We start from the raw sequence: 24,754 nt of genomic DNA on the forward strand, positions 1-24,754 counted from the left end.
CCCTGATCCACCTCTATGCAGACGACACCATTCTGTATACATCTGGCCCTTCTTTGGACACTGTGTTAACAAACCTCCAAACGAGCTTCAATGCCATACAACACTCCTTCCGTGGCCTCCAACTGCTCTTAAATGCATGCGTTTCAAACGATCGCTGCCCGCACCCGCCCGCCTGACTAGCATCACTACTCTGGACGGTTCTGACTTAGAATATGTGGACAACTACAAATACCTAGGTTTCTGTCTAGACTGTAAACTCTATTTCCAGACTCACATTAAGCATCTCCAATCCAAGATTAAATCTAGAATCAGCTTCCTATTTTGCAACAAAGCCTCCTTCAGTCACGCCGCCAAACATACCCTCGTAAAACTGACCATCCTGCTGATCCTCGACTTCGGCGATGTAATTTACAAAATAGCCTCCAACACTCTACTCAGAAAACTGGATGCAGTCCATCACAGTGCCCTCCGTTTTGTCACCAAAGCCCCATATACCAACCACCACTGCGACCTGTATGCTCTCGTCAGCTGGCCCTTGCTACATATTCGTCGCCAGACCCACTGGCTCCAGGTCATCTATAAGTCTTTGCTAGGTAAAGCTCCGCCTTATCTCAGCTCACTGGTCACGATAACAACACCCACCCATAGCACGCGCTCCAGCAGGTATATCTCACTGGTCATCCCCAAAGCCAACACCTCCTTTGGCCGCCTTTCCCTCCAGTTCTCTGCTGCCACTGACTGGAACAAATTGCAAAAATCACTGACGTTGGAGACTTATATCTCCCTCACTTTACGATAAGCATCAGCAATCTGAGCAGCTAACTGATTTCTGCAGCTGTACACAGCCCATCTGTAAATAGCCCATCCAATGTTCCTACCTCATCCCCATATTGTTTTTATTTACTTTTTTGCACACCAGTATTTCTACTTGCACATCATCATCTGCACATCTATCACTCCAGTGTTAATTTGCTAAATTGTAATTACTTCGCCACTATGGCCTATTTATTGCCTTACCTCCTCACGCCATTTGCACACACTGTATATATACTTTTTTTTCTATTGTGTTATTGACTGTACGCTTGTTTATTCCATGTCTAACTCTGTGTTGTTTGTGTCTCACTGCTTTGCTTTATCTTGGCCAGGTCGCAGTTGTAAATGAGAACTTGTTCTCAACTGGCCTACCTGGTTAAATAAAGGTGAAATAAATACAATTATTAAAAATACCCCTTTTGTCTGTGGTAGATCCCTTTATATAACTACAATTTGTTTCTCGTTTTTACTACAATGACCACAATGCGCACTGACGTTTTGCAAACACACGCTCTGATTGGTCCATTGGGTTGGCGCTGTACTAGTAGGCTGAAGGTGAAATTGGTCTAACTTTGCGAACAGACCTCCGTTGCAGTTCAACATTATGTCATCAAGTGGACTTTTAACCATGCGTTCTCAACTTTGCAAGCGTTTGGTAAGTGGGGGTGACCAAAATCAATGTGGGCACTTCAAACGGGAAGCATTCCTTCTCATTTTATCGGACGCCGGCACATGCTAGGTGGCTATTGTTGTTTTGACAGCCGGTTACGATAGAAAAGGCCTGCCTTGTAAACTTCGCTATCTGATATAGTTAGCTAGCCACAGCAATCCCTGTAATGTGTTAGCTTGCTATATATTGTTAGTTGGCTCCCAGAAATATATTGCTGTACCTACACGTCAATAATAATAGTAGTAGCTAATCAGATTGCTAGCTGGCTGAATGTGGCGTAACGTTGTCGTCCCCCCCGTTACATTAAGTACCTAGCTGCTAATAGGTATATCCCTCTGCCCTTGCAGGCTCACAAGTACCTGTCAAGGACCTATTCAACTCGCCCTTCTTTAAATGTGAGTAAGTGACAAATGTTTTGGAACATCATTTACCCTTTTCAGGATCTTTGCAGCTAACTTGACACATTGAACTGACTGAGTGAAAGTGAGAATGTAGTAAGCTACAAAAGGGTTTTGCCAAACTTTGATGGGTCATTTCAGGAAGTGGTCATCGTCAGTGCCGTCCGCACCCCGATGGGGTCCTTTAGAGGGAGCCTGGCAGCCGTACCGGCCACCAAACTGGGCTCCATCGCCATCAAAGGAGCCATTGAGAAAGCAGGTATGGGAGTGATATGAGGACTTTACGTCATTACATTCATTCACAGTAAAATGATTGACAATTAGATGCATGTTTTGACACAGCAGCAGTGCTGAGCGATTATTGCTTTTTGAGGTCGTTTCGGTTTGATAAAAAAAATAATGGTTTTCGGTTTTGATTTTTTTTAAATTAACAAATGTATTATGTAGGTTGTATGCTGTGACACAATAAAACGGTTATTAAAAGTCCAATGATGGTAGTGACTGCCCATTACTGCTTGTCACTGCCCTCATTTATTCACATTACTTTAATACAATATTTAGGTTGTGTGTATATTATTTGTTTTATTTGATGACTTTATTATTTAATTCCAAGTCATCTTCTCATCTCTAGAGCTGCTGTCTGACAAAAATCACAATTTTAGTAGTTCTTAAAATTAAGGCACTTATAACCGCTGAATACCAATTATTAATCACTTAGATCATGTATGTTCAGGTAGAGATACCTTGCGACGCAACTGCTCTCTATCCCTCAATCACACATTCTTCTGTCTCTTTTACGAAGCAGGCGTAAAAGTAGTTGTACAGTAGATTATGGTCACTGTCGTTAATTGACAAGTTCCCTGCGCTAAAGTATGTAGAATATTGGCCTGTTGGAAACTACAACTCCCTACTACATCGCATATTTCAGGCTTAATCTGATTTATTTCTCTTACATTTTTATGGACACAATGTATTTTACAATGTATGTATTAGCTGGAGGTAGAAGCCTAAGTGTTGTCCATTAGTTTACTCCAAATAGGGGAGGGGTGGTAGGGTTAGGGGAAACTGATATTTAAATATCAATCTATCCTATCTACAGTGCATTCGGAAAGTAGTCAGACCCCTTGACTTTCCTTATTTTGTTACTTTACAGCCTTACTCTAAAATGGATTCAATAGTGTCACAGGCCGGCTCAGCCTGTGGCAAAAATGATGGGACATGAACAACAGGTATAGGCCAATCAAAAGGTTCTTTATTGTAAAGCAAAAACTATTAACTTTAAACAAAGGAAAAGGAATGAGGTGTGGAAATGTCATAATGTAGGGTGTATGTAAAGTGCATGGATCTGTGTGTGTGAACATGACTGAGTGGAAACTAAGTAAACCTACAAAGGAACAAACAAAACAGGATCATACCTGGAGTAGCAGGGAGAGAGAGGAGTGGTTAGTGAAGCAGTTTAAATACCCTGAGCCCAGGTAGCTCCAATCACGCCAGCTCCAATCACTAACAACTTTTTTTTTGTCATTTAGCAGACGCTCTTATCCAGAGCGACTTACAGTAGTGAATACATTCATTTCATTCTCCTTTGCCTGCAGGAGGAACCGCCCCTGCACTGTAGAGGAGCTGTGACACCCCCCTCAAAATGAGGGTCCACCCTCAACCCAAATTTCGACCCAACATATTTAAAACAATCCAAAATTCCCCCCCAAAAACAAACGGATACCAGTCCTTGCTCCTAGCAGTAGCCCCGTGTCCCCTAGCTGACTGTCCCCTCAAACTCAGCAGCCCTGGTACCTGGGGAGCAATTTAAGAGAAAAGAGGCGCAGACAGCCCGCAGGGGTCAGCAGAGAGAAAATACAAACTGGGCTAAAGGAGCGCGGGACAGCATCAGCAATGATATCCTTACCACTAATGTGTCTAATATCGAGGTTGAATGGTTGCAAGAACAAAGCCCAACGCATCAGGCGCTGGTTGGGATTTTGCAGGGACTTCAGAAAAACAAGTGGGTTGTGGTTAGTGAACACAGTTAAAGGGGTCAAACCAGAACCAACAGACTTCGAAGTGCTGTAAATCCCTAATGAGACCTAAAGCCTCCTTTTCAGTTACATAATAGTTTTGCTGATACTTATTACATTTCCGGGAAAAGAAACTGACTGGACACTCAACATTGTCATCATTTTCCTGGAGAAGCACAGCCCCAGCACCGATTTGACTGGCGTCTACCTGCAATTTGAAAGGTTTCCCAACATTTGGTGTTACCAACACGGGTGCCAAACACAAAAGAGCCTTAACTGCATCAAATGCCTCTTGACACTGGGTGGACCAGATAAATTCAGCCTTGGCCTTCAACAGATTGGTCAGTGGGGACACTACTACCGAAAAGTTTACAGAAAGCACGGTAGTACCCCGCCATTCCCAGGAAGCGCATCAGTTCTTTCTTTGTGGAGGGCTGTGGGAACTGCTTCACAGCCTGAACCTTGGCTTCCACGGGACAGACAACACCCTGACCAACAACCTTGCCTAGGTATGTGACTGTAGCTTTGGCAAACTCACACTTTGCCAAATTGATAGTCAACCTGGCCCACACCAGTCTTTCGAACAGGGTTTGCACTCTCCAGACTTGCTCCTCCCAGGAGTCTGAGTAGACGACCACGTCGTCCAAATACACGGCTCACCCTTCCATACCTGAGACCACCCGATTCATCAGCCTCTGGAAGGTGGCTGGAGCATTCCACAACCCGAAAGGCATCACTGTATAAGAGAACAAACCAGATGGAGTTATAAAGGCAGCAATCTCACAAGCTCTTTTGGTACGGGTTACTTGCCAATATCCCTTTAAAATATCAAATTTGCTAACATACTTTGCTGACCCAACTTGATCAATACAGTCCTTCATCCTAGGAAGAGGGTAAAGGTCTGCTTTAGTAACAGTTAACTTTTCTATAATCAGTGCAAGGTCTGAAAGTGGAATCAGACTTTTTGACCAGAAGACAGGGTGAAGCCCAATTTGTAAAACATGGAGCCGCAATACCATTGTCCAACATATACTGCACCTCTGTTTCCAATTGCAGTCTCTTCTCAGATACACGATAAAATCTGTTTGATAGGCTTAGCATCTCCGATGTCTGTCATGCTCAATTAAGTGGGTTTTCGATAGTGTCAGAAAACAAAACAGGGTAGTTTCTAATAAGAGCTACCAATTCATCACATTTCTCAGTCTAAATGATCTACCAAAACCCCAAGGTTTTGCAAAGTCTGGGAGTTTTTCAACCGACCTTGTAAGACCTCATCCGAAACCCTAACTACCTCCTCTTCTCCCCCCTCCACAAAGTTAAAGCCACAAGATGCAGTGACTGGAATAGCAATCAACGCTGACCTTACCGCTGGAGTGCCTTCCACTTTGCTTAGATCACAGGAGTGATAACATTTTAACAGGTTCACATGGCATAATTTAGAGGACTTCCTATGACCAGCGGTTTCAGTAAGATAGTTCAAATCTGACACTTTGCGCAACACAGTGAAAGGACCACAGTATTTTGCCTGAAAAGGTGAACTTACAAGAGGCAGAAGAGCAAGTACACGTTCACCTGGACTAAACTCACACAGCACAGCCAGTCCGTCATATTTCATTTTCTGTTGAGAACATTTTAGTTTTTCTTTTGCCAGTTCACCAGTCCTATACAACTTCAACCTAAAACCATTTACATAGTCTAAGGTTCCAAGGTGGTTCCTCAGGCAAACAACCATCCTGCAGCACTGCTAAAGGCCCACGCACCTTATGACCAAACACTAAGTCATTTAGGCTAAACCCTGTGCTTTCCTGCACTACTTCACGAGCAGGTAGTAACAGCCAAGGTAACCCTTCCCAATTTGCAGACAGTTCTGTACAGTATGCACAAAGCAAGGATTTTAAAGTTTGAAAATGTTCCAAAGCTCCCAGACTCTGGGCATGGTACGCAGTAGACTTAGTGTTTAACTTTAAGCTATTTGAGAACCTGAGCAAATAAATGGGAGGTAAAGTTAGACTCCTGATCTGACTGGATGATTTTTGGAATCCCAAATGTTGAAATAAATTGAGTTAACGCTTTAACTACTGATTTTGAAGTTATGGTACGCAAGGAAAAAGCTGCCGGATATCTAGTTGCTTGACACATAACAGTTAATAAGTAGCTATGACCTGACTTGGACCGTGGTAAAGGCCCAACACAATCGATAATAAGATCCTCAAAAGGTTGCCCTACGGCTGGTATTGGATACAAAGGTGCTGGTTTTACAACCTGGTTTGGCTTACTTGTGCGCTGACACGCATGACAAGTTAATAAACTAAGCTACATCCCGCTTTAAACGTGGCCAGAAAAAATAACGGCGTATGCGATCATAAGTCTTACAAACACCCATATGACCTGCCACATCACCATGTGAAGTTTGCAACACTTTATTTCGCAAAGTAGTAGGTACAACTATTTGAAAGACTGATTCTCCTAGACCCTGATCATAGTGTGGAACCCATTTCCTAACCAACAGCCCATCAAGAAGAAAATAACACTGAGCACTATTCCTCACCACTGAATCAGGAACAACTTTATCAAACAGATCAGCCAAGGTACTATCGGCCTTTTGCTCAGCCATCAATTAATCCCTAGAACTAGTCAACTGTTCTGTCTGGAGTTTGACTGGCAACTCAAGACTTTCTGGCTTACTCTCAACCTTATTACGAGAGGCAGCGCGGGTAACAGCACAAACTGGAAATACCTCAGGAGACACAGTTGCGATCTGGAGATACCCTTGCTGGGGACACTGAAGGTTGCTTCGTAAAGATGTTTAGTTTGCCATCTGCCCACACCTTACAACCTGCCAAGTCATTCCCCAAAATCATGTGGACTCCCTCTACTGGCAACTGGGGTCCAACCCCAACATCTATATCACCCTCTACCAGACCACATTTTAGGTTAACTTCATGTAAAGGAGAAGAGAATGGAACTAAACCCATACCACGTACCATTACACAACTGCCAGTATCAGACTCCTTAGAGAATGGCAAAACAGATTCCAGAATAAAATAATCTAAAGCTCCAGTGTCTCTTAAGATCTTGATTGAAACATTTTGGTTGCCATCTTTCAGGGACACTGCACCATCTGAAATAAAGGCTGAAAAATCACATTGGGAAGACAGAGAATCAAACTCAACTAGTGGCTGAAAAAACTCACCCTGGTGGTCAGAGGCTGAAACAGGAGCTGCCATCACAGCAGGTTTAACTTGACCTGACTTTTTTGATTTAAGTAGAGGACAATCTTTCTTCCAATGTCCTTCAACTAAACAGTAGCGACTGGTATTAGCATTAACTGGTGCTTTAAGTCCTCCAGACCCAAACTTCTGCTGAGGCCTTTGGAAAGAAGCTCCAAAAAACGTTGACCTTACTATTCCTAGAAGTGAAGATATTTTTATGGTACATGTCACTGTTTGACTCAAAATGACATGCGTTAGCCTGTACTCATCTGCAAGGACTGCTGCATCACTTGGAGACATGTATTAAATGACAACGATTAAATGCAGAAGTCAAATCACGAACAAACTCAGAATAGGTTTGTGACTAACTTTTTCCTGTAACGAAACCGTTGATGATATGCCTCTGGCACAAGTTCGTAAACCTTCAGAACTGCTGATTTAACTTTAGCATACACTTTACTGTCAGCTACACTCAGTGCTGCAAAAGCCTCACGTGCTTTACTTGTAAGCACACATTGCAACAACATAGTCATGTCCAAATCTGACCAAGCTCTAGCTTCCGTAATACGCTCAAACAAAGCAAAGTATGTGTCTGGATCTGACTCATCAAATTTAGGCAACAAATGAAGATTCTGTGAATCATCAAATTGGTAATTCTGCTTTAATTTAGCTTTAACAGTCTCTTTAATTTTGTCAACAATCTCAATCTGATAATGTTCTGTCAATTTCAATTAACTGCTCCTTAGTACACAACTCTAAAGCTACATCTGAAGGAGCTTGAAAAAAACTACTCAGAATGGAAGACATTTTAGTCAACCAATACAACTATTACAAATGCGCCCAAAAAAATACACAACTCACCTGCTGTCAGTCTGGGTTCAAGGACAGGAGCCAAACCCCACTATCCTCCAAAAACAACTAACTAACTGGCCCTGGTCTTTGTGCAGTCACATGTGGTGGGGTTTTATGCACACAAAACCAGTGGAGTGGAAAAGACAACCAGAACTGGCGGCCCCCCCATAACCACGAAGGTGCTCCCGAGCCGATGTAGGGGAAAAGGGAAGCTCTACCCACGTTCACTGCCACCTAAAACAACACCACGAGCCTCCTATTGACACTCGCTGATAAGCCTGAACAGGAGAGGACTCCCACTTGAACAAAAACCCAGAAAAACCCAGAGTGAATTGCTAACCAAATTTAGCTACCAAGCTAACTGAACCAAAAGAACACATAGCTCAACACTCTTCAACAATATTGGCCCAACCAAAACATCCCTCTCAAACAAATGTGGCAATCTGAACTAAAGTAACCCAAGTTAACTAAATAAGCCAAATTACAAAATAAACAAACGTATCAATAATAAAGCAAAGACAATCTAGACAACCTTAACCAACTATGACAAAATGTTAGTCAACTAAAATAAAGTACAATTAACTTTAACTTACGGACGAGCCCCCACTTGTCACAGGCCGGCTCATAGCCTGTGGCAAAAGTGAGGGGACATGAACAACAGGTATATGCCAATAAAAAGGTTATTTATTGTAAACCAAAAACTATTAACTTTAAACAAAGGAATGAGGTGTGGAAATGTCATAATGTAGGGTGTATGTAAAGTGCAGGGATGCATGAATCTGTGTGTGTGAACATGACTGAGTGGAAACTACGTAAAACTACAAAGGAACAAACAAAACAGGATCATACCTGGAGGAGCAGGGAGAGAAGAGTGGTTAGTGAAGCAGTTTAAATACCCTGAGCCCAGGTTGCTCCAATCACTAACGACCCTCCTCTGCCTGCAGGAGGAACCGCCCCTGCACTGCAGAGGGGCTGTGACAATAGTTTTTCCCTCAATCTACACACAATACCCCGTAATGACAAAGCAAAAACAGGTTTTTAGAAACCTTTGCGCCGTTCATCTTTCCCTCGATCCTGACTACTCTCCCAGTCCCTGCCGCTGAAAAACATCCCCACAGCCTGATGCTGCCACCACCATGCTTCATTGGAGGGATGGTGCCAGGTTTCCTCCAGATGTGACGCTTGGCATTCAGGCCAAAGAGTTAAATCTTGGTTTCATCAGATAGAGAATCTTGTTTCTCATGGTCTGAGAGTCCTTTAGGTGCCTTTTTGCAAATTCCAAGCGGGCTGTCATGTGCCTTTTACTGAGGATTGGCTTCCGTCTGGCCACTCTACCATAAAAGCCTGATTGGTCAAGGGGTCTGAGTACTTCCCGAATGCACTGTATAGTGTGTGTGTGTGTATGCCTCTGGGATAAAGTCTATCATGCTGGCTGCCCAGAGTCTGTGTGTGTATATACACTACCGTTCAAAAGTTTGGGGTCACTTAGAAATGTCCTTGCTTTTCAAAGAAAAGCACATAACATCAAAATGATCAAAAATACAGTGTAAACATTGCTAATTAAAAATGTTTTTTAATGGAATAGCTATGTAGGCGTACCGAGGCCCGTTATCACCAACCATCACTCCTGTGTTCCAATGGCACGTTGTGTTAGCTAATCCAAGTTTATCATTGTAAAAGGCTAATTAATCAGTAGAAAACCCCTTTGCAATTGTTAGCACAGCTGAAAACTGTTCTAATTAAAGAAGCAATAAAACTAGCCTTTAGACGTGAGTATCTGGAGCATCAAATCATTTACATTTTATTAGTCACATGTGCCGAATACAACAGTTGTAGACCTTAGTGAAATGCTTACTTATGAGCCCCTAACCAACAATGCAGTATAAAAAAATAAATACGAATAAGAAATAAAAGTAACAAGTAACTAAAGAGCAGCAGTAAAATAACAATAGCGAGACTATATACGGGGGGGGGGGTACCTGGTCAATGTGCGGAGGCACTGGTTAGTTGTGATAATATCTACATGTGGGTAGAGTTATTAAAGTAACTATGCATATATGATAACAACAGAGAGTAGCAGCGGGGTTAAAGAGGGGGGCAATGCAAATAGTCTGGGTAGCCATTTGATTAGGTGTTCAGCAGTCTTATGGCTTGTGGGTAGAAGCTGTTTAGAAGCCTCTTGGACATAGATTTGGTGCTCCGGTACCGCTTGCCGTGCGGTAGCAGAGAGAACAGTCTATGACTAGGGTGGCTGGAGTCTTTGGCAACTTTTAGGGCCTTCCTCTTAAACCACCTGGTATAGAGGTCCTGGATGGCAGGGAGCTTGGCCCCAGTGATGTACTGGGTTTTTCACACTACCCTCTGTAGTGCGTTGTGGTCAGAGGCAGAGCAGTTGCCATACCAGGCAGTGATGCAACCAGTCAGGATGCTCTCGATGGTGCAGCTGTAGAACCTTTTGAGGATCTGAGGACCCATGCCAAATCTTTTCAGTCTCCTGAGGGGAATAATTCCTCCTGAGGGGAATTGTCATGCCCTCTTCACGACTGTCTTGGTGTGGTTGGACCATGTTTAGTTTGTTGATGTGGACACCAAGGAACTTGAAGCACTCAACCTGCTCCACTGCAGCCCCGTCAATGAGAATGGGGGCGTGCTCAGTCCTCTTTTTCCTGTAGTCCACAATCATCTCCTTTGTCTTGATCACGTTGAGGGAGAGGTTGTTGTCCTGGCACCACATGGCCAGGTCTCTGACCTCCCTATAGGCTGTCTTGTCGGTGATCAGGCCAACCACTGTTAAATTTAATGATGGTGTTGGAGTCGTGCCTGGCTGTGCAGTCATGAGTGAACAGGGAGTACAGGAGTGGACTGAGCACGCACCCTTGAGGGGCCCCCGTGTTGAGGATCAGCGTGGCGGATGTGTTACCTACCCTTACCACCTGCAAGGGCCCAGGATCCAGTTGCAGAGGGAGGTGTTTAGTCCCAGGGTCCTTAGCTTATTGATGAGCTTTGAGGGCACTATGGTGTTGAATGCTGAGCTGTAGTCAATGAATAGCATTCTCACATAGGTGTTCCTTTTGTCCAGGTGGGAAAGGGCAGTGTGGAGTGCAATAGAGATTGCATCATCTGTGGATCTGTTGGGGCGGTATGCAAATTGAAGTGGGTCTAGGGTTTCTGGGATAATGGTGTTGATTTGAGCCATTACCAGCCGTTTAAAGCACTTCAGGGCTACAGACGTGAGTGCTACGGGTCGGTAGTCATTTAGGCAGGTTACCTTCGTGTTCTTAGGCACAGGCACTATGGTGGTCTGCTTAAAACATGTTTGTATTACAGACTTAGACAGGGAAAGGTTGAAAATGTCAGTGAAGACACAAAAACATATATATATGTATGTATTTCACATTTATTTAACCAGGTAAGCTTGTTGAGAATAAGTTCTCATTTGCAACTGTGACCTGGCCAAGATAAAGCAAAGCAGTTCAACACATTCAACAACACAGAGTTACACATGGAATAAACAAACATACAATCAATAATACTGTAGCAAAATCTATATACAGCATGTGCAAATGAAGTAGGATAAGAGAGCTAAGGCAATAAATAGGCCATGGTGGCAAAGTAATTACAATATAGCAATTAAACACTGGAATGGTAGGATGTGCAGGGGATGAATGTGCAAGTTGAGATACTGGGGTGCAAAGGAGCAAGAAATAAATAAATACAGTATGGGGATGAGGTAGATTGGATGGGCTATTGACAGATGAGCTATGTGCAGTGATCTGTGAGCTGCTCTGACAGCTGGTGCTTAAAGCTAGTGAGGGAGGCAAGAGTCTCCAGCTTCAGAGATTTTTGCAGTTCGTTCCAGTCATTGGCAGCAGAGAACTGGAAGGAGAGGCGGCCAAAGGAAGAATTGGCTTTGGTGGTGACCAGTGAGATATACCTGCTAGACCGCGTGCTATGGGTGGGTGCTGCTATGGTGACCAGTGAGCTGAGATAAGGAGGAGCTTTACCTAGCAGAGACTTGTAGATGACCTGGAGCCAGTGGGTTTGGCGACGAGTATGAAGGGAGGGCCAGCAAACGAGAGCATACAGGTCGCAGTGGTGGGTAGTATATGGGGCCTTGGTAACAAAACGGATGGCACTGTGATGGACTGCGTCCAATTTGCTGAGTAGAGTGTTGGGAGGCTATTTTGTAAATTACATCGTCGAGGATCGGTAGGATGGTCAGTTTTACGAGGGTATGTTTGGCAGCATGAGTGAAGGATGCTTTGTTGCGAAATAGGAAGGCGATTCTAGATTTAATTTTGGATTGGAGATGTTTAATGTGAGTCTGGAAGGAGAGTTTACAGTCTAGCCAGACACCTAGGTATTTGTAGTTGTCCACATATTCTAAGTCAGAACCATCCAGAGTAGTGATGCTGGATGGGCTGGCAGGTGCTGGCAGTGATCGGTTGAAGAGCATGCATTTACTTTTTCTTGCATTTAAGAGCAGTTGGAGGCCACGGAAGGAGAGTTGTATGGAATTGAAGCTCATCTGGAGGTCAGTTAACAGTGTCCATCGAAGGGCCAGAGGTATACAGAATGGTGTCGTCTGCGTAGAGGTGGATCAAAGAATCGCCAGCAGCGAGAGCGACATCATTGATGTATACAGAGAAGAGTCGGCCTGAGAATTGAACCCTGTGGTACCCCCATAGACTGCCAGAGGTCCGGACAACAGGCCCTCCGATTTGACATACTGAACTCTATCGGAGAAGTAGTTGGTGAACCAAGCGAGGCAATCATTTGAGAAACCAAGGCTGTTGAGTCTGCCAATAAGAATGTTGTGATTGACAGAGTCGAAATCCTTAGCCAGGTCGACGATACGGCTGCACAGTAATGTCTCATATCGATGGCGGTTATGATTTAGTTTAGGACCTTGAGCGTGAATGAGGTGCACCCATGACCAGCTCTGAAACCAGATTGTATAGCGGAGAAGGTACGGTGAGATTCGAAATGGTCGGTAATCTGTTAACTTGGCTTTCAAAGACCTTAGAAAGGTAGGATAGAATAGATATAGGTCTGTAGCAGTTTGGGTCTAGAGTGTCTCCCCCTTTTGAAGAGGGGGATGACCGCGGCAGCTTTCCAAACTTTGGGAATCTCAGACGATGCAAAAGAGGTTGAACAGGCTAGTAATAGGGGTTGCAACAATTTCGGCAGATCATTTTAGAAAGAGAGGGTCCAGATTGTCTTGCCCGGCTGATTTGTAGGGATCCAGATTTTGTAGCTCTTTCAGAACATCAGCTATCTGGATTTTGGTGAAGGAGAAGTGGGGGAGGTTTGGGCGAGTTGCTGTGGGGAGCGCAGGGCTGTTGACCGGGGTAGGGGTAGCTAGGTGGAAAGCATGGCCAGCCGTAGAGAAATGCTTATTGAAATTCTCAATTATTGTGGATTTATCGGTAGTGACAGTGTTTCCTAGCCTCAGTGCAGTGGGCAGCTGGGAGGAGGTGCTCTTTATTCTCCATGGACTTTACAGTGTCCCAGAACTTTTTTGAGTTTGTACTACAGGATGCAAATTTCTGTTTGAAAAGGCTAGCCTTAGCTTTCCTAACTGCATGTGTATATTGGTTCCTAACTTCCCTGAAAAGTTGCATATCACGGGGGCTATTCGATCCTAATGCAGAATGCCACAGGATGTTTTTGTGTTGGTCAAGGGCAGACAGGTCTGGAGTGAACCAAGGGCTATATATCGATTCCTGGTTCTAACTTTTTTGAATGGAGCATTTAAGATGGTGAGGGAGGCACTTTTAAAGAATAACCAGGCATCCTCTACTGACGGGATGAGGTCAATATCATTCAAGAATACCCCGGCCAGGTCGATTAGAAAGGCCTGTTCGCTGAAGTATTTTAGGGAGCGTTTGACAGTGATGAGGGGTTGTCGTTTGACCGCGGACCCATTACGGATGCAGGCAATGAGGTAGTGATCGCTGAGATCTTGATTGAAAACAGCAGAGGTGTATTTGGAGGGCGAGTTAGTTAGGATGATATCTATGACGGTTCCCGTGTTTACGGATTTGGGGTTGTACCTGGTAGGTTCATAGATAATTTGTGTGAGATTGAGGGCATCAAGCTTAGATTGTAGGATGGCTGGGGTGTTAAGCATGTCCCAGTTTAGGTCACCTAGCAGCACGAGCTCAGAAGATAGATGGGGGTCAATCAATTCACATATGGTGTCCAAGGCACAGCTGGGGGCAGAGGGTGGTCTATAGCAAGTGGCAACGGTGAGAGACTTGTTTCTGGAAAGGTGAATTTTTAGAAGTAGAAGCTCAAATTGTTTTGGTACAGACCTGGATAGTAAGACAGAACTCTGCAGGCTATCTCTGCAGTAGATTGCAACTCCGCTCCCTTTGGCAGTTCTATCTTGGCGGAAAATGTTGTAGTTAGGGATGGAAATTTCAAGGTTTTTGGTGGTTTTCCTAAGCCAGGATTCAGACACGGCTAAGACATCCGGGTTGGCAGAATGTCCTAAAGCAGTAAATAAAGCAAACTTAGGGAGTAGGCTTCTAATGTTAACATGCATGAAACCAAGGCTTTTACGGTTACAGAAGTCAACAAATGAGAGCACCTGGGGAGTAGGAGTGGAGCTAGGCACTGCAGGTCCTGGATTAAGCTCCACATCACCAGAGGAACAGAGGAGAAGTAGGATAAGGGTATGGCTAAAGGCTATAAGAACTGGCCGTCTAGCACATTCGGAACAGAGGGTAAAGGGAGCAGATTTTTGGGCACGGTAGCATAGATTCAAGGCATAATGTACAGACAAAGGTAATGTAGGAAGAGAGTACATTGGAGGTAAACCTAGGTGTTGAGTAATGATGAGAGAGATATAGTCTCTAGAGACGTTTAAACCAGGTTATGTCATCACATATGTGGGAGGTGGAACAACATGGTTGGTTAAGGCATATTGAACAGGGCTAGAGGCTCTACAGTGAAATAAGACAGTAATCACTAAACAGGACAGTAATGGACAAGGCATATTGATATTAGGGAGAGGCATGCGTAGCCAAGTGATCGTATGGGTCCAGTGAGTGGTTGGGCTGGCTGGGGACATGGCGATTTAGACAGTTAGCAGGCCGGGGCTAGCAAGCTAGCAGTTAGCAGGCCGGGGCTAGCAAGCTAGCATAAGGGCCTTAGATGGACGTCGCGATGGGGGAAAAGTCTGTTTTTGCCTGCTCGTGCGGTGACGTCGATAGACCAGTCGTGGAATTAGTAGGGTTCCAAGTAGCAGAGGGGTCTTTTCCCATTTTGCCAATTGGACTTGGTGGTCCAAGAAACTGGCCGATGGATCAGCTAACAGTCCAATATGCTCTAGATAGCATGCAGGCCGCGGTTAGCAGAATGGGCCTTTAGGGGACGTCGCGCGTGAGGGGCCTGTTGGGATCCTCGGCCAGATTATGTCGATATTCCAGTCATGATGGATCGGCGGGGTTCCGTGCCCCGTACCGGCAGTAGAAGGGGTCCGGATATTGTAGCCAAGGAGTGTGCTCCAGGAGTAGCCCAGGAGCTCTAGCCGGGAGATGGGTCTATCATGGGCTAGCTCCAGGCTAGTTGGTGCTAGCTCCGGGACGGAAACGTTAGCCAGGAGTAGTCAACCTGGGTTGCGGTTAGCTAGCTGCGACGATCCAGATGAAAAGGTTCAGAGTTTGCGGTAGGAATCGGGGGATATGGAGAGAAAAAATTAGGTCCGGTATGCTCTGGTTTGAAACGCGTTGTACAAACTGGCCAGAGCTTTCCGAGCTAAAGGTTAGCTGATGACCGCTAGCAGTGGTTAGCTGACTGATAGCTGGTAGCTAGTTAGCTAGCTAGCTTCAGTTGAGGTATTCCAGTTCTGCGGTAAATAGAAATACTTTACAAAAAAAACATCCACACCACATTTGTCACGACTTCCACCGAAGTCGGCCCCTCTCCTTGTTCGGGCGGCGTTCGGCGGTCGACGTCACCGGCTTACTAGTCACCACCGATCCATGTTTCCCTGTTCGGTTTGTCTTAATTATACACACCTGTTTTCAATTCCCTTATTATGTTCCTTATTTAACCCTCTGGCTTCCCTTTCTGTTTTGTCCGTGATTGTTCGTGTCAGTGGTTGTTGGAGGTGTTTCTCCTAACCCTGTTGTTTTGCTGTTGGAGATTTTTTATTGTGTTTTTGAGTAAACAAGACTCTTTGCACTCATACCTGTGTCCTGCGCCTGACTCCGCTATGTTTCCAAACAAAATCGTTACAACATTGGGTGAGGCGGGTTGCAGGAGGGTATTTTGAAGTTGAGGTTTAGGAAAAATATTAAAAAGAATGCGAAGAAAAATATATAAAAAGATATATACATGGGACGAGACAAGACAAAGACGTCTGACTGCTACGCCATCTTGGATTTTCCTAGTTGGTCAGCGCTTGCTCGCTGTACACGTCCTGGTAATCCGTCTGGCCATGTGGCCTTGTGAATGTTTACCTGTTTGAAGGTCTTACTCACTCACATCGGCTGCGGAGAGCGTGATCACACAGTCTTCCGGAACTGCTGGTGCTCTCATGCATGTTCCAGTGCCTTTTGCCTCGACGCGAGCATAGAAGTAGTTTTGCTCGTCTGGTAGGCTCGTGTCACTGGGCAGCTCTCAGCTGTGCTTCCCTTTGTAGTCTGTAATGGTTTGTAAGCCCTGCCACATTCGACGAGTGTCAGCCGGTGTAGTACGATTCGATCTTAGTCCTGTATTGATGCTTTGCTTGTTTGATGGTTCGTCGGAGGGCATAGCAGGATTTCTTATAAGAGTCTGGATTAGTGTCCCGCTCCTTGAAAGCGGCAGCTCTAGCCTTTAGCTCAGTGTGGATGCTGCCTGTAATCCATAGCTTCTGGTTGGGGTATGAACATACGGTCAATGTGGGGGCGACGTCATCGATGCACTTATTGATGAAGACGATGACCTGATGTGGTGTACTTCTCAATGCCATCGGAGGAATCCCAGAACATACATCCAGTCTGTGCTAGCAAAACAGTCCTGTAGTTTAGCATCTTCTTTATCTGTCCACTTTTTTATTGATCTAGTCAGTGGTGCTTCCTGCTTTCGTTTTTGCTTGTAAGCAGGAATTAGGAGGATAGAATTATGGTCAGATTTGCCAAGTGGAGGGCGAGGGAGAGCTTTGTGTGTGTGTGAAGTAAAGGTGGTCGAGTTAAAAAAAATTTTTTAAGTCCTCTGGTTGCACATTTTAACATGCTGATAGAAATTTGGTAAAACGGATTTAAGTTTCCCTGCGTTAAAGTCCCCGGCTACTAGGAGCGCCGCCTCTGGGTAAACGTTTTCTTGTTTGCTTATGGTGGAATACAGCTCATTCAATGCTGTCTTTGTGCCAGCCTCTGACTGTGGTGGTATGTAAACAGCTACGAAAAATACAGAAACTCTCTCGGTAGGTAGTGTGGTCTACAGCTTATCATGAGATACTCTACCTCAGGCGAGCAATAGCTCGAGACTTCCTTAGATATCGTGCACCAGCTGTTGTTTACAAAAGTACATAGCCCACCGCTCCTTGTCTTACCAGACGCCGCTGTTCTATCCTGCCGGTACAGCGTATAACCAGCCAGCTGTGTGTTGATAGTGTCCTTGTTGACTCCGTGAAGTATAAGATATTACAGTTTTGAATGTCCCGTTGGTAGTTTAATCTTGCGCGTAGGTAATCTATTTTATTCTCCAAAGATTGCATGTTTGTTAGCAGAATTTAAGGAAGTGGGGTTTATTTGATCGCCTTCAAATCAGCATTAGTGGGTTCAATTACAGGTTCAAAATGGCCAGAGCGTTGTAAGAGATCTTCAGTTTCGTGGCAATTTCTCGCTTGGAATAGCCTTCATTTCTCAGAACAAGAATATACTGACGAGTTTCAGAAGAAAGTTCTTTGTTTCTGGCCACTTTGAGCCTGTAATCGAACCCACAAATGCTGACTCTTCAGATACTCAACTAGCCAAAAGAAGGCCAGTTTTATTGCTTCTTTAATCAGAACAACAGTTTTCAGCGGTGCTAACATAATTGCAAAAGGGTTTTCTAATGATCAATTTGCCTTTTCAAAATGCTAAACTTAGATTAGCTAACACAACGTGCCTTTGGAACACAGGAGTGATGGTTGCTGATAATGGGCCTCTGTGCGCCTATGTAGATATTCTTTAAAAAATCTGCTGTTTTCAGCTACAATAGTAATTTACAACATTAATAATGTCTTCTCTGTATTTCTGATCAATTTGATGTTATTTTAATGGACAGAAAATGGCCTTTTCTTTCAAAAACAAGGACATTTCTACGTGACCCCCAAAATTTTGAATGGTAGTGCATATGAAACACACACGCAAATGATTTTGAACATTGTACATTTCATCTGAAAGGAGGTGTAAACTGCAGTCAATTTGTTTTATCTGTACGGGTATGTATATTGTGTGATTGTGGCCAGGTATCCCAGTTGAGGAGGTGAAGGAGGTCTACATGGGAAATGTACTACAGGCTGGGGAAGGACAGGCCCCTACAAGACAGGCCCTGCTTGGTGCAGGTATGTTTAGAAACACACACATTCACACACACCACATTATCAGGCGTGCTAATCGACTGCTACTTACACCCCCCCCCCCCAGGGCTGTCCCTCTCCACTCCAGCAACAACAATCAACAAAGTCTGTGCCTCTGGAATGAAGTCTATCATGCTGGCTGCCCAGAGTCTGATGTGTGGACACCAGGTACAGTAACATAACAGCTCACTGTGTTACCATAACATGACTTGACACCAGACTTAGCTGCTATTACCCCTGCTCTGATCATCTGCAATATCACTGTTACTCAGTTTGCCAAAACATTATGGTAGGTATGCCTATATGAGGTCCAACACTCCATTGAAGAACACTGGACTTTACTACATAAAGAAGATTAAAACCCTGTTGACATTGCACTCGCAGATTACAGATTTCCGATGAAGGTCATTGTGACCAAAAAATATAACCATGTCATTAATCTTTATCTAATAAGCCCATTATTTTTCTATGGAAAGTGTTGCATCATGTAACATAGGAATAATCTCCTAAAACGTGTTCAGACAAAACAAATCTGGTTGCTTTCACGTTTGTTTCTCCCACTAACTCTGACTGTGCCAGGATGTGATGGTGGCAGGCGGTATGGAGAGTATGTCCAATGTCCCCTACGTGATGACTAGGGACACTCCGTCCTACGGAGGCGTGAGGATGGAGGACCTCATCGTAAAGGATGGCCTCACTGACGTCTACAACAAATTCCACATGGTATTTTATCACTGTATATTTAAATAGAGCAAATGTTCTCTATAGGAGTGTATGTGTTGGTGTTCTTGCTGGCTGCTGTCCAGACATTATTATTTCCATTCATTTGGAGACAGAGTAAGCAATGGTTAGTAGTTGAGTTCTTGACTTTTTGAAGAGGATATAATGTGTTTTAATGGAATGTAATGTGTAGGGAAACTGTGCAGAAAACACAGCCAAGAACAGCCAGATCAGCAGGGAGGAGCAGGATGCCTACGCCATCAGCTCATACAGCCGCAGCAAAGCAGCATATGAATCAGGAGTGCTTGCGAAAGAGATTGTCCCCGTTAGCATCCCCCAGAGAGGTAAAGGATGGTATCCTGTAACATTTCACCTCAATAACTAATGGGTATCTAAATAAACTAAACCAAACCATGTTACCATGTTTCTCCATAGGCTTATTATCAGTGGTCAGATGCATGTAGTTGACATAATGTTTTTCCTCTGCAGGCAAGCCTGATGTGGTAGTGTCAGAGGATGAGGAGTGGAGGCGTGTGGACTTCAGCAAAGTCCCCAAACTGAGAGCAGTGTTCCAGAAGGAGAATGGAAAGTACCCTAGTCCTAGTTGATAGGCCTCTGAACTGGTGTCTGCTGCATGTTTGCTTATATATTACTGAGTAGGAGGGCATCTGAGCTTACAGAAAGCCAAAAATGTCTGTTTTTTCAACTCTTGGGTCGATATCCTTTTTTCATGGTAGCCCAAGGTAATCCATGATAATGGGCATAAAAAAACGTCTTCAGAAGTAAAACTACTGTGAACGTTATTTGCACAAGGTTCGAGACAGACTCAAACACTCGCTGATGTGCTTGAGACAAACCTCTGTGTGCAGATTAAGTTGATTCTGATTGGTGATTTGGATTCCAGGCACGGTTACTGCAGCCAATGCCAGCACGCTGAACGACGGGGCCGCCGCTCTGGTTCTCATGACGGTCGACGCGGCAAAGAGACTCGGCGTCACCCCATTGGCCAGGATCGTCTGTAAGGCACCATCCCCCCCACGTAGCCCAGTACCAGACTGTAGTTACATAATGCTATGGCACCTAGTGTCTTTGTAGAGATAACAATCCAGGGCGATTCCCAGGAACATCATGAACTTTCACCTTAAAGGTGCAATAAGCAGAAATCGCTCTGGGTGATAAAATTCTAATAGTTCACTTAATTTCAGTTTGTGACAAAACAAGCAAGTTTAGTGTAGAGAATCATTGTGCCATCAAAACTGCTGTGAAATATATTTTTATTAACCGAAAATGTTGTACAATGCATTCGGCAAGTATTCAGACCATTGACTTTTTCCACATTTTGTAACATTACAGACTTATTCTAAAATGTATCACTTATTTTTTCCCAGTCATCGATCTACACACAATACCCCATAATGACAAAGCAAAAACAGGTTTTTAGAAATGTTTGCAAATATATTAAAAATAAAAACATGTACCTTATTTACAAAAGTATTCAGACCCTTTTCTATGACACTGGAAGTTGAGGTCAGGTGCATGCTGTTTCCATTGATCATCCTTGATGTTTCTACAACTGGATTGGAGTCCACCTGTGGTAAATTCAATTGATTGGACATGATTTGGAAAGGCACGCACCTGTCTTTATAAGATCCCACAGTTGACAGTGCATGTCAGAGCAGAAACCTTAGGTGGAAGGAATTGTCTGTAGAGCTCTGAGACAGGATTGTGTTGAGGCACAGATCTGAGAAAGGCTACCAAAATATTTCAGCATCATTGAAGGTCCTCAAGAACACAGTGGCCTCCATCATTCTTAAATGGAAGAACTTTAAACAACCAAGACTCTTCCTAGAGCTGGCCACCCGGCCAAACTGTGCAATCGAGGGAGAAGGGCCTTGGTCAGGGAGGTGACCAAGAACCCGATGGTCACTCTGACACAGCTCCAGAGTTCCTCTGTGGAGATGGGAGAACCTTCCAGAAGGATAACCATCTCTGCAGCGCTCCACCAATCAGGCCTTTATGGTAGAGTGGCCAGACGGAAGCAACTCTCAGTAAAAGGCACATGACAGCCTGCTGGCATTTTGCCAAAAGGCACCTAAAGGACTCAGACCATGAGAAACAAGATTATTTGGCCTGAATGCCAAGTGTAACGTCCGGAGGAAACCTGGCACCATCCCTACGGTGAAGCGTAGTGGCAGCATCATGCTGTGGTGATGTTTTTCAGCGGCAGGGACTGGGAGACTAGTCAAGATCAAGGGAAAGATGAATGGAGTAAAGTACAGAGATCCTTAATGAAAACCTGCTCAGGATCTCAGACTGGGGTGAAGGTTCACCTTCCAACAGGACAACGACCCTAAGCACCCAGCCAAGACAATGCAGGAGTGGCTTCGGGACAAGTCTCTGAATGTCCTTGAGTGTCCCAGCCAGAGCCTGGACTTGAATCCGATCTAACATCTCTGGAGAGACCTGAAAATAGCCTTGCAGTGATGCTCCCCATCCAACCTGACAGAGCATGAGAGGATCTGCAGATAAGAATGGGAGAAACTCCCCAAATACAGGTGTGTCAAGCTTGTAGCGTCATACCCAAGAAAAATCGAGGCTGTAATTGCTGCCAAAGGTGCTTCAGCAAAGTACTGGGTAAAGGGTCTGAATAATTATGTACATGTGTTATTTCCATGTTTTTTTTTTTTTTTATGTTTTAAAAATTCTAAAAACCTGTTCTTGCTTTGTCATTATGGGGTATTGTGTGTAAATTGAGGGGAAACAACAATTTCATCCATTTTAGATTAAGGATGTAAAGTAACAATGTGGATAAAGTGAAGGGGTCTGAATACTTTCCGAATGCAAAAGGTCAAAGATGAAAGTAAAAAAATGTTTTTTTTAAACGACACAAAAAAGGAACATTGCCTGTTTGCCTGAAACTGATGCCACGTAAGTGCGTATACACTCTGTTTTGGGAGGGACTGTGGAGGGGTCTTGGATGGTTGAGGGGCAACTCTCAGGGGAGCTGTGGGGGGCCTCTTTGATGGTTGCTGGCCTGGCGGGGGGCTCTTCGATGGTTGGGGGCTGGTGGCTGAGAGGTCGCTGGTTCGGGTCCCCGATTTGACTTGGTGGGAGATCTGTCCATGTGCTCTTGGGCGGGGCGCTTGACCCTGGTTGCTCCTGTGGGTCGTTCTGGATGGGAGTGTCTGCTAGATGACCGACTGTTATGTAAATGTTGAGCGACTTCACTGCACTGTTAAAAAATTAAATCAATAAATTAAAGCATAGAAATGGCGCACATAGAACAGATCTACCGCTTCTTAGACTTGCTTTCAATGAGAATGACAGATCTATAACTCACATTTGAATTTGGTTCAGTCGCCCAAAAAGTTACCTATTGCAGCTTTTAATAACACATTAAAAATCTGCTATTCATTTTACAATTCAGGTTAAAGTGATAAGCTTTATAAAGAGCAGTATTTCCCCTTTATGCATTTAGCCACTGCGCACTGCCACTGCTAATTCGTGGCCGCCCCTGTGGGATGGTAAAAACGTTTTCAGTGTAAACTTACACAATTAAAACCATATATAAATTATGTAGGAAAGATAATAGCAATATATTTTTTTGTAAGTTCTTATAATCAGCAAAATAAAACTAGACAGTTGGGGAGAATCTAAAATTCAAAAAATGGCATGGCATGGGGCCTCCCATTTTTGATTTTATGTTTTGAGTCACTCCGGTAGCCTAAGAACAAGGCATAAGCCATGGCAAAATGTGTATAATTCCAGGAAATTTGCTTTGAAACAGCTAAATGTTTTCTTTGCTGCCAAGAGGGCCTCTAAAACCGTGCCATTGGCCGTACCCACTACCATGCCCCCCCCGATATAGTTTTAAATGTTATACATGTAAAATTTCCACCTGCAACTAAAACCAAATGTCAATCACATACCAGTAATTTTTAGAATGCCGCGTGATGCTGCTAATCAGTTGTTACCGCAGCTAGCTGGTCCAGCTGTTGTCTCCACAACTTCCTGTATTACGATTGAGTCTCATTAGCGATGTTGACCACAATAGCAAAAACATTAGTAATACAAAACTTCTTCACGTACCTGAAACGTGTGTTTTTTGGATTATGATCAAGATGCAAAATGATGGCTGAAATATTACGTTTCTCCTTTTTAAATAAAATGTCTTCATTTTCCAGCTTTTGCAGATGCAGCTACTGCTCCCATTGATTTCCCCATCGCTCCTGCCTTTGCTGTACCAAAGGTGAGTGAGTGTTAATGGGTAATGTCTAAATGTTTAAATTCCCTATTCATTTCTGGCACTACCCCCAATATCAACATATGTGAAAATACTACAAAACATAAAAATGCTGTACAAATACATTTTTACCCAGTCGTAGGCAATGCCTACTCATCGGTTGAAGTCACATGATGCATACCTGATGATGCCATTAGAAAAATGTATCTTTATCTTTTTTACTACAAAACATCGAAACCTGCCATTTTCTCATACAGTATGTTAATGTTGGGGGTAGTGCTGGAGAACTATATGAAGTTATTTTTTTTTAAATGACTGCTGTAGTGGTTGTTTCAAGTAAGTTGTGGGTCTCATCACTGTACCTTTTAGATAATATGGATTATCAGAGATCGGGACAGTAACATGACTCATGAATATAGCTTCTGGCGGTGAAAAAAGCATCGGTCTTTGTTCAATTTAATTGAATGACAGCACATATTTGCTGTAAATGATCATGTATTCTCAGTCAACCTGGTAAAATAAGTGTGAAATTTAAATAAATGTACATTTTTATGGTCCTCAGGTCCTGGCAGCTGCAGGGCTAAAGAAGGAGGACATTGCCATGTGGGAGATCAACGAAGCCTTCAGTGTTGTGGTTCTGGCCAACGTGAAGATGCTGGACATCGACCCCAGCAAAGTCAATGTCAATGGAGGAGCTGTCTCCCTGGGACACCCTATTGGGTAAGCAGCATTGACAGAGAGTGCTATGCCAAAAAATTCTGATGATAAACAAATATGCCTGATAGTAAGGGAGGGAAAAGCCAGATCTTTGTGATGCTTACTTTGTCATTCTGTCAATCTCTCAGGATGTCGGGGGCGAGAATCGTGGGACACATGGTACATGCTCTGAAGTCTGGCCAGTACGGCCTGGCTGGGATCTGCAATGGTGGTGGTGGAGCCTCCTCTATCATCATCCAGAAGTTATAGGAATCTTTTCTCTTCCCCTTAAAGGTTATTAACAGACAAGCATATAAACTGCCTGAACTGAGCTGTTAAAACACTTTTGGATGTACTTGTCATCTTTTAGACTGTGCCTTATCACTCTAGATAATGTGTCTGAAATGAACAACCTCCAGTCTGGCAGCCTTACTGGTCAACTAACCTACTGAACTAATATTATAACTCCCATGTTTAAGTCACTCCTGTTTTCGATGAATGTTTGTTGCAAGAGGTAATTTATATTTAACTTTTCGACTGTAAAGATGAATAAATAGTTAATGAAAAAAGAGCCTTC

At 43.9% G+C, this 24,754-nt stretch overlaps 1 protein-coding gene across 1 annotated transcript; it reads left to right on the plus strand.

Annotated features, from left to right (window-relative positions):
• The first annotated feature begins 1,314 nt into the window (after nucleotides 1–1,314).
• Nucleotides 1,315–24,754, plus strand: acat1 (acetyl-CoA acetyltransferase 1). The gene is made up of 12 exons (XM_029700544.1): nucleotides 1,315–1,468; nucleotides 1,831–1,878; nucleotides 2,023–2,140; nucleotides 18,408–18,503; nucleotides 18,586–18,686; nucleotides 19,098–19,241; nucleotides 19,432–19,582; nucleotides 19,728–19,823; nucleotides 20,143–20,256; nucleotides 23,423–23,487; nucleotides 24,044–24,201; nucleotides 24,327–24,754. Exons 1-12 carry the CDS (start codon nucleotides 1,418–1,420, stop codon nucleotides 24,445–24,447), a joined length of 1,263 nt encoding a protein of 420 aa, XP_029556404.1. The 5' UTR covers nucleotides 1,315–1,417; the 3' UTR covers nucleotides 24,448–24,754.

The sequence above is a fragment of the Salmo trutta genome, chromosome 19 (assembly GCF_901001165.1).
Source record: "Salmo trutta chromosome 19, fSalTru1.1, whole genome shotgun sequence".
Lineage (NCBI taxonomy): Eukaryota > Metazoa > Chordata > Actinopteri > Salmoniformes > Salmonidae > Salmo > Salmo trutta.

Coding starts and splice junctions, on each gene's coding strand:
- acat1 (XM_029700544.1), top strand. CDS start 1,418: ATGTCATCAAGTGGACTTTTAACCATGCGTTCTCAACTTTGCAAGCGT. Junction 18,504..18,585: donor ACAGGCCCTGCTTGGTGCAG/GTATGTTTAGAA, acceptor CCCCCCCCCCAG/GGCTGTCCCTCTCCACTCCA. Junction 23,488..24,043: donor CTGCCTTTGCTGTACCAAAG/GTGAGTGAGTGT, acceptor TATGGTCCTCAG/GTCCTGGCAGCTGCAGGGCT.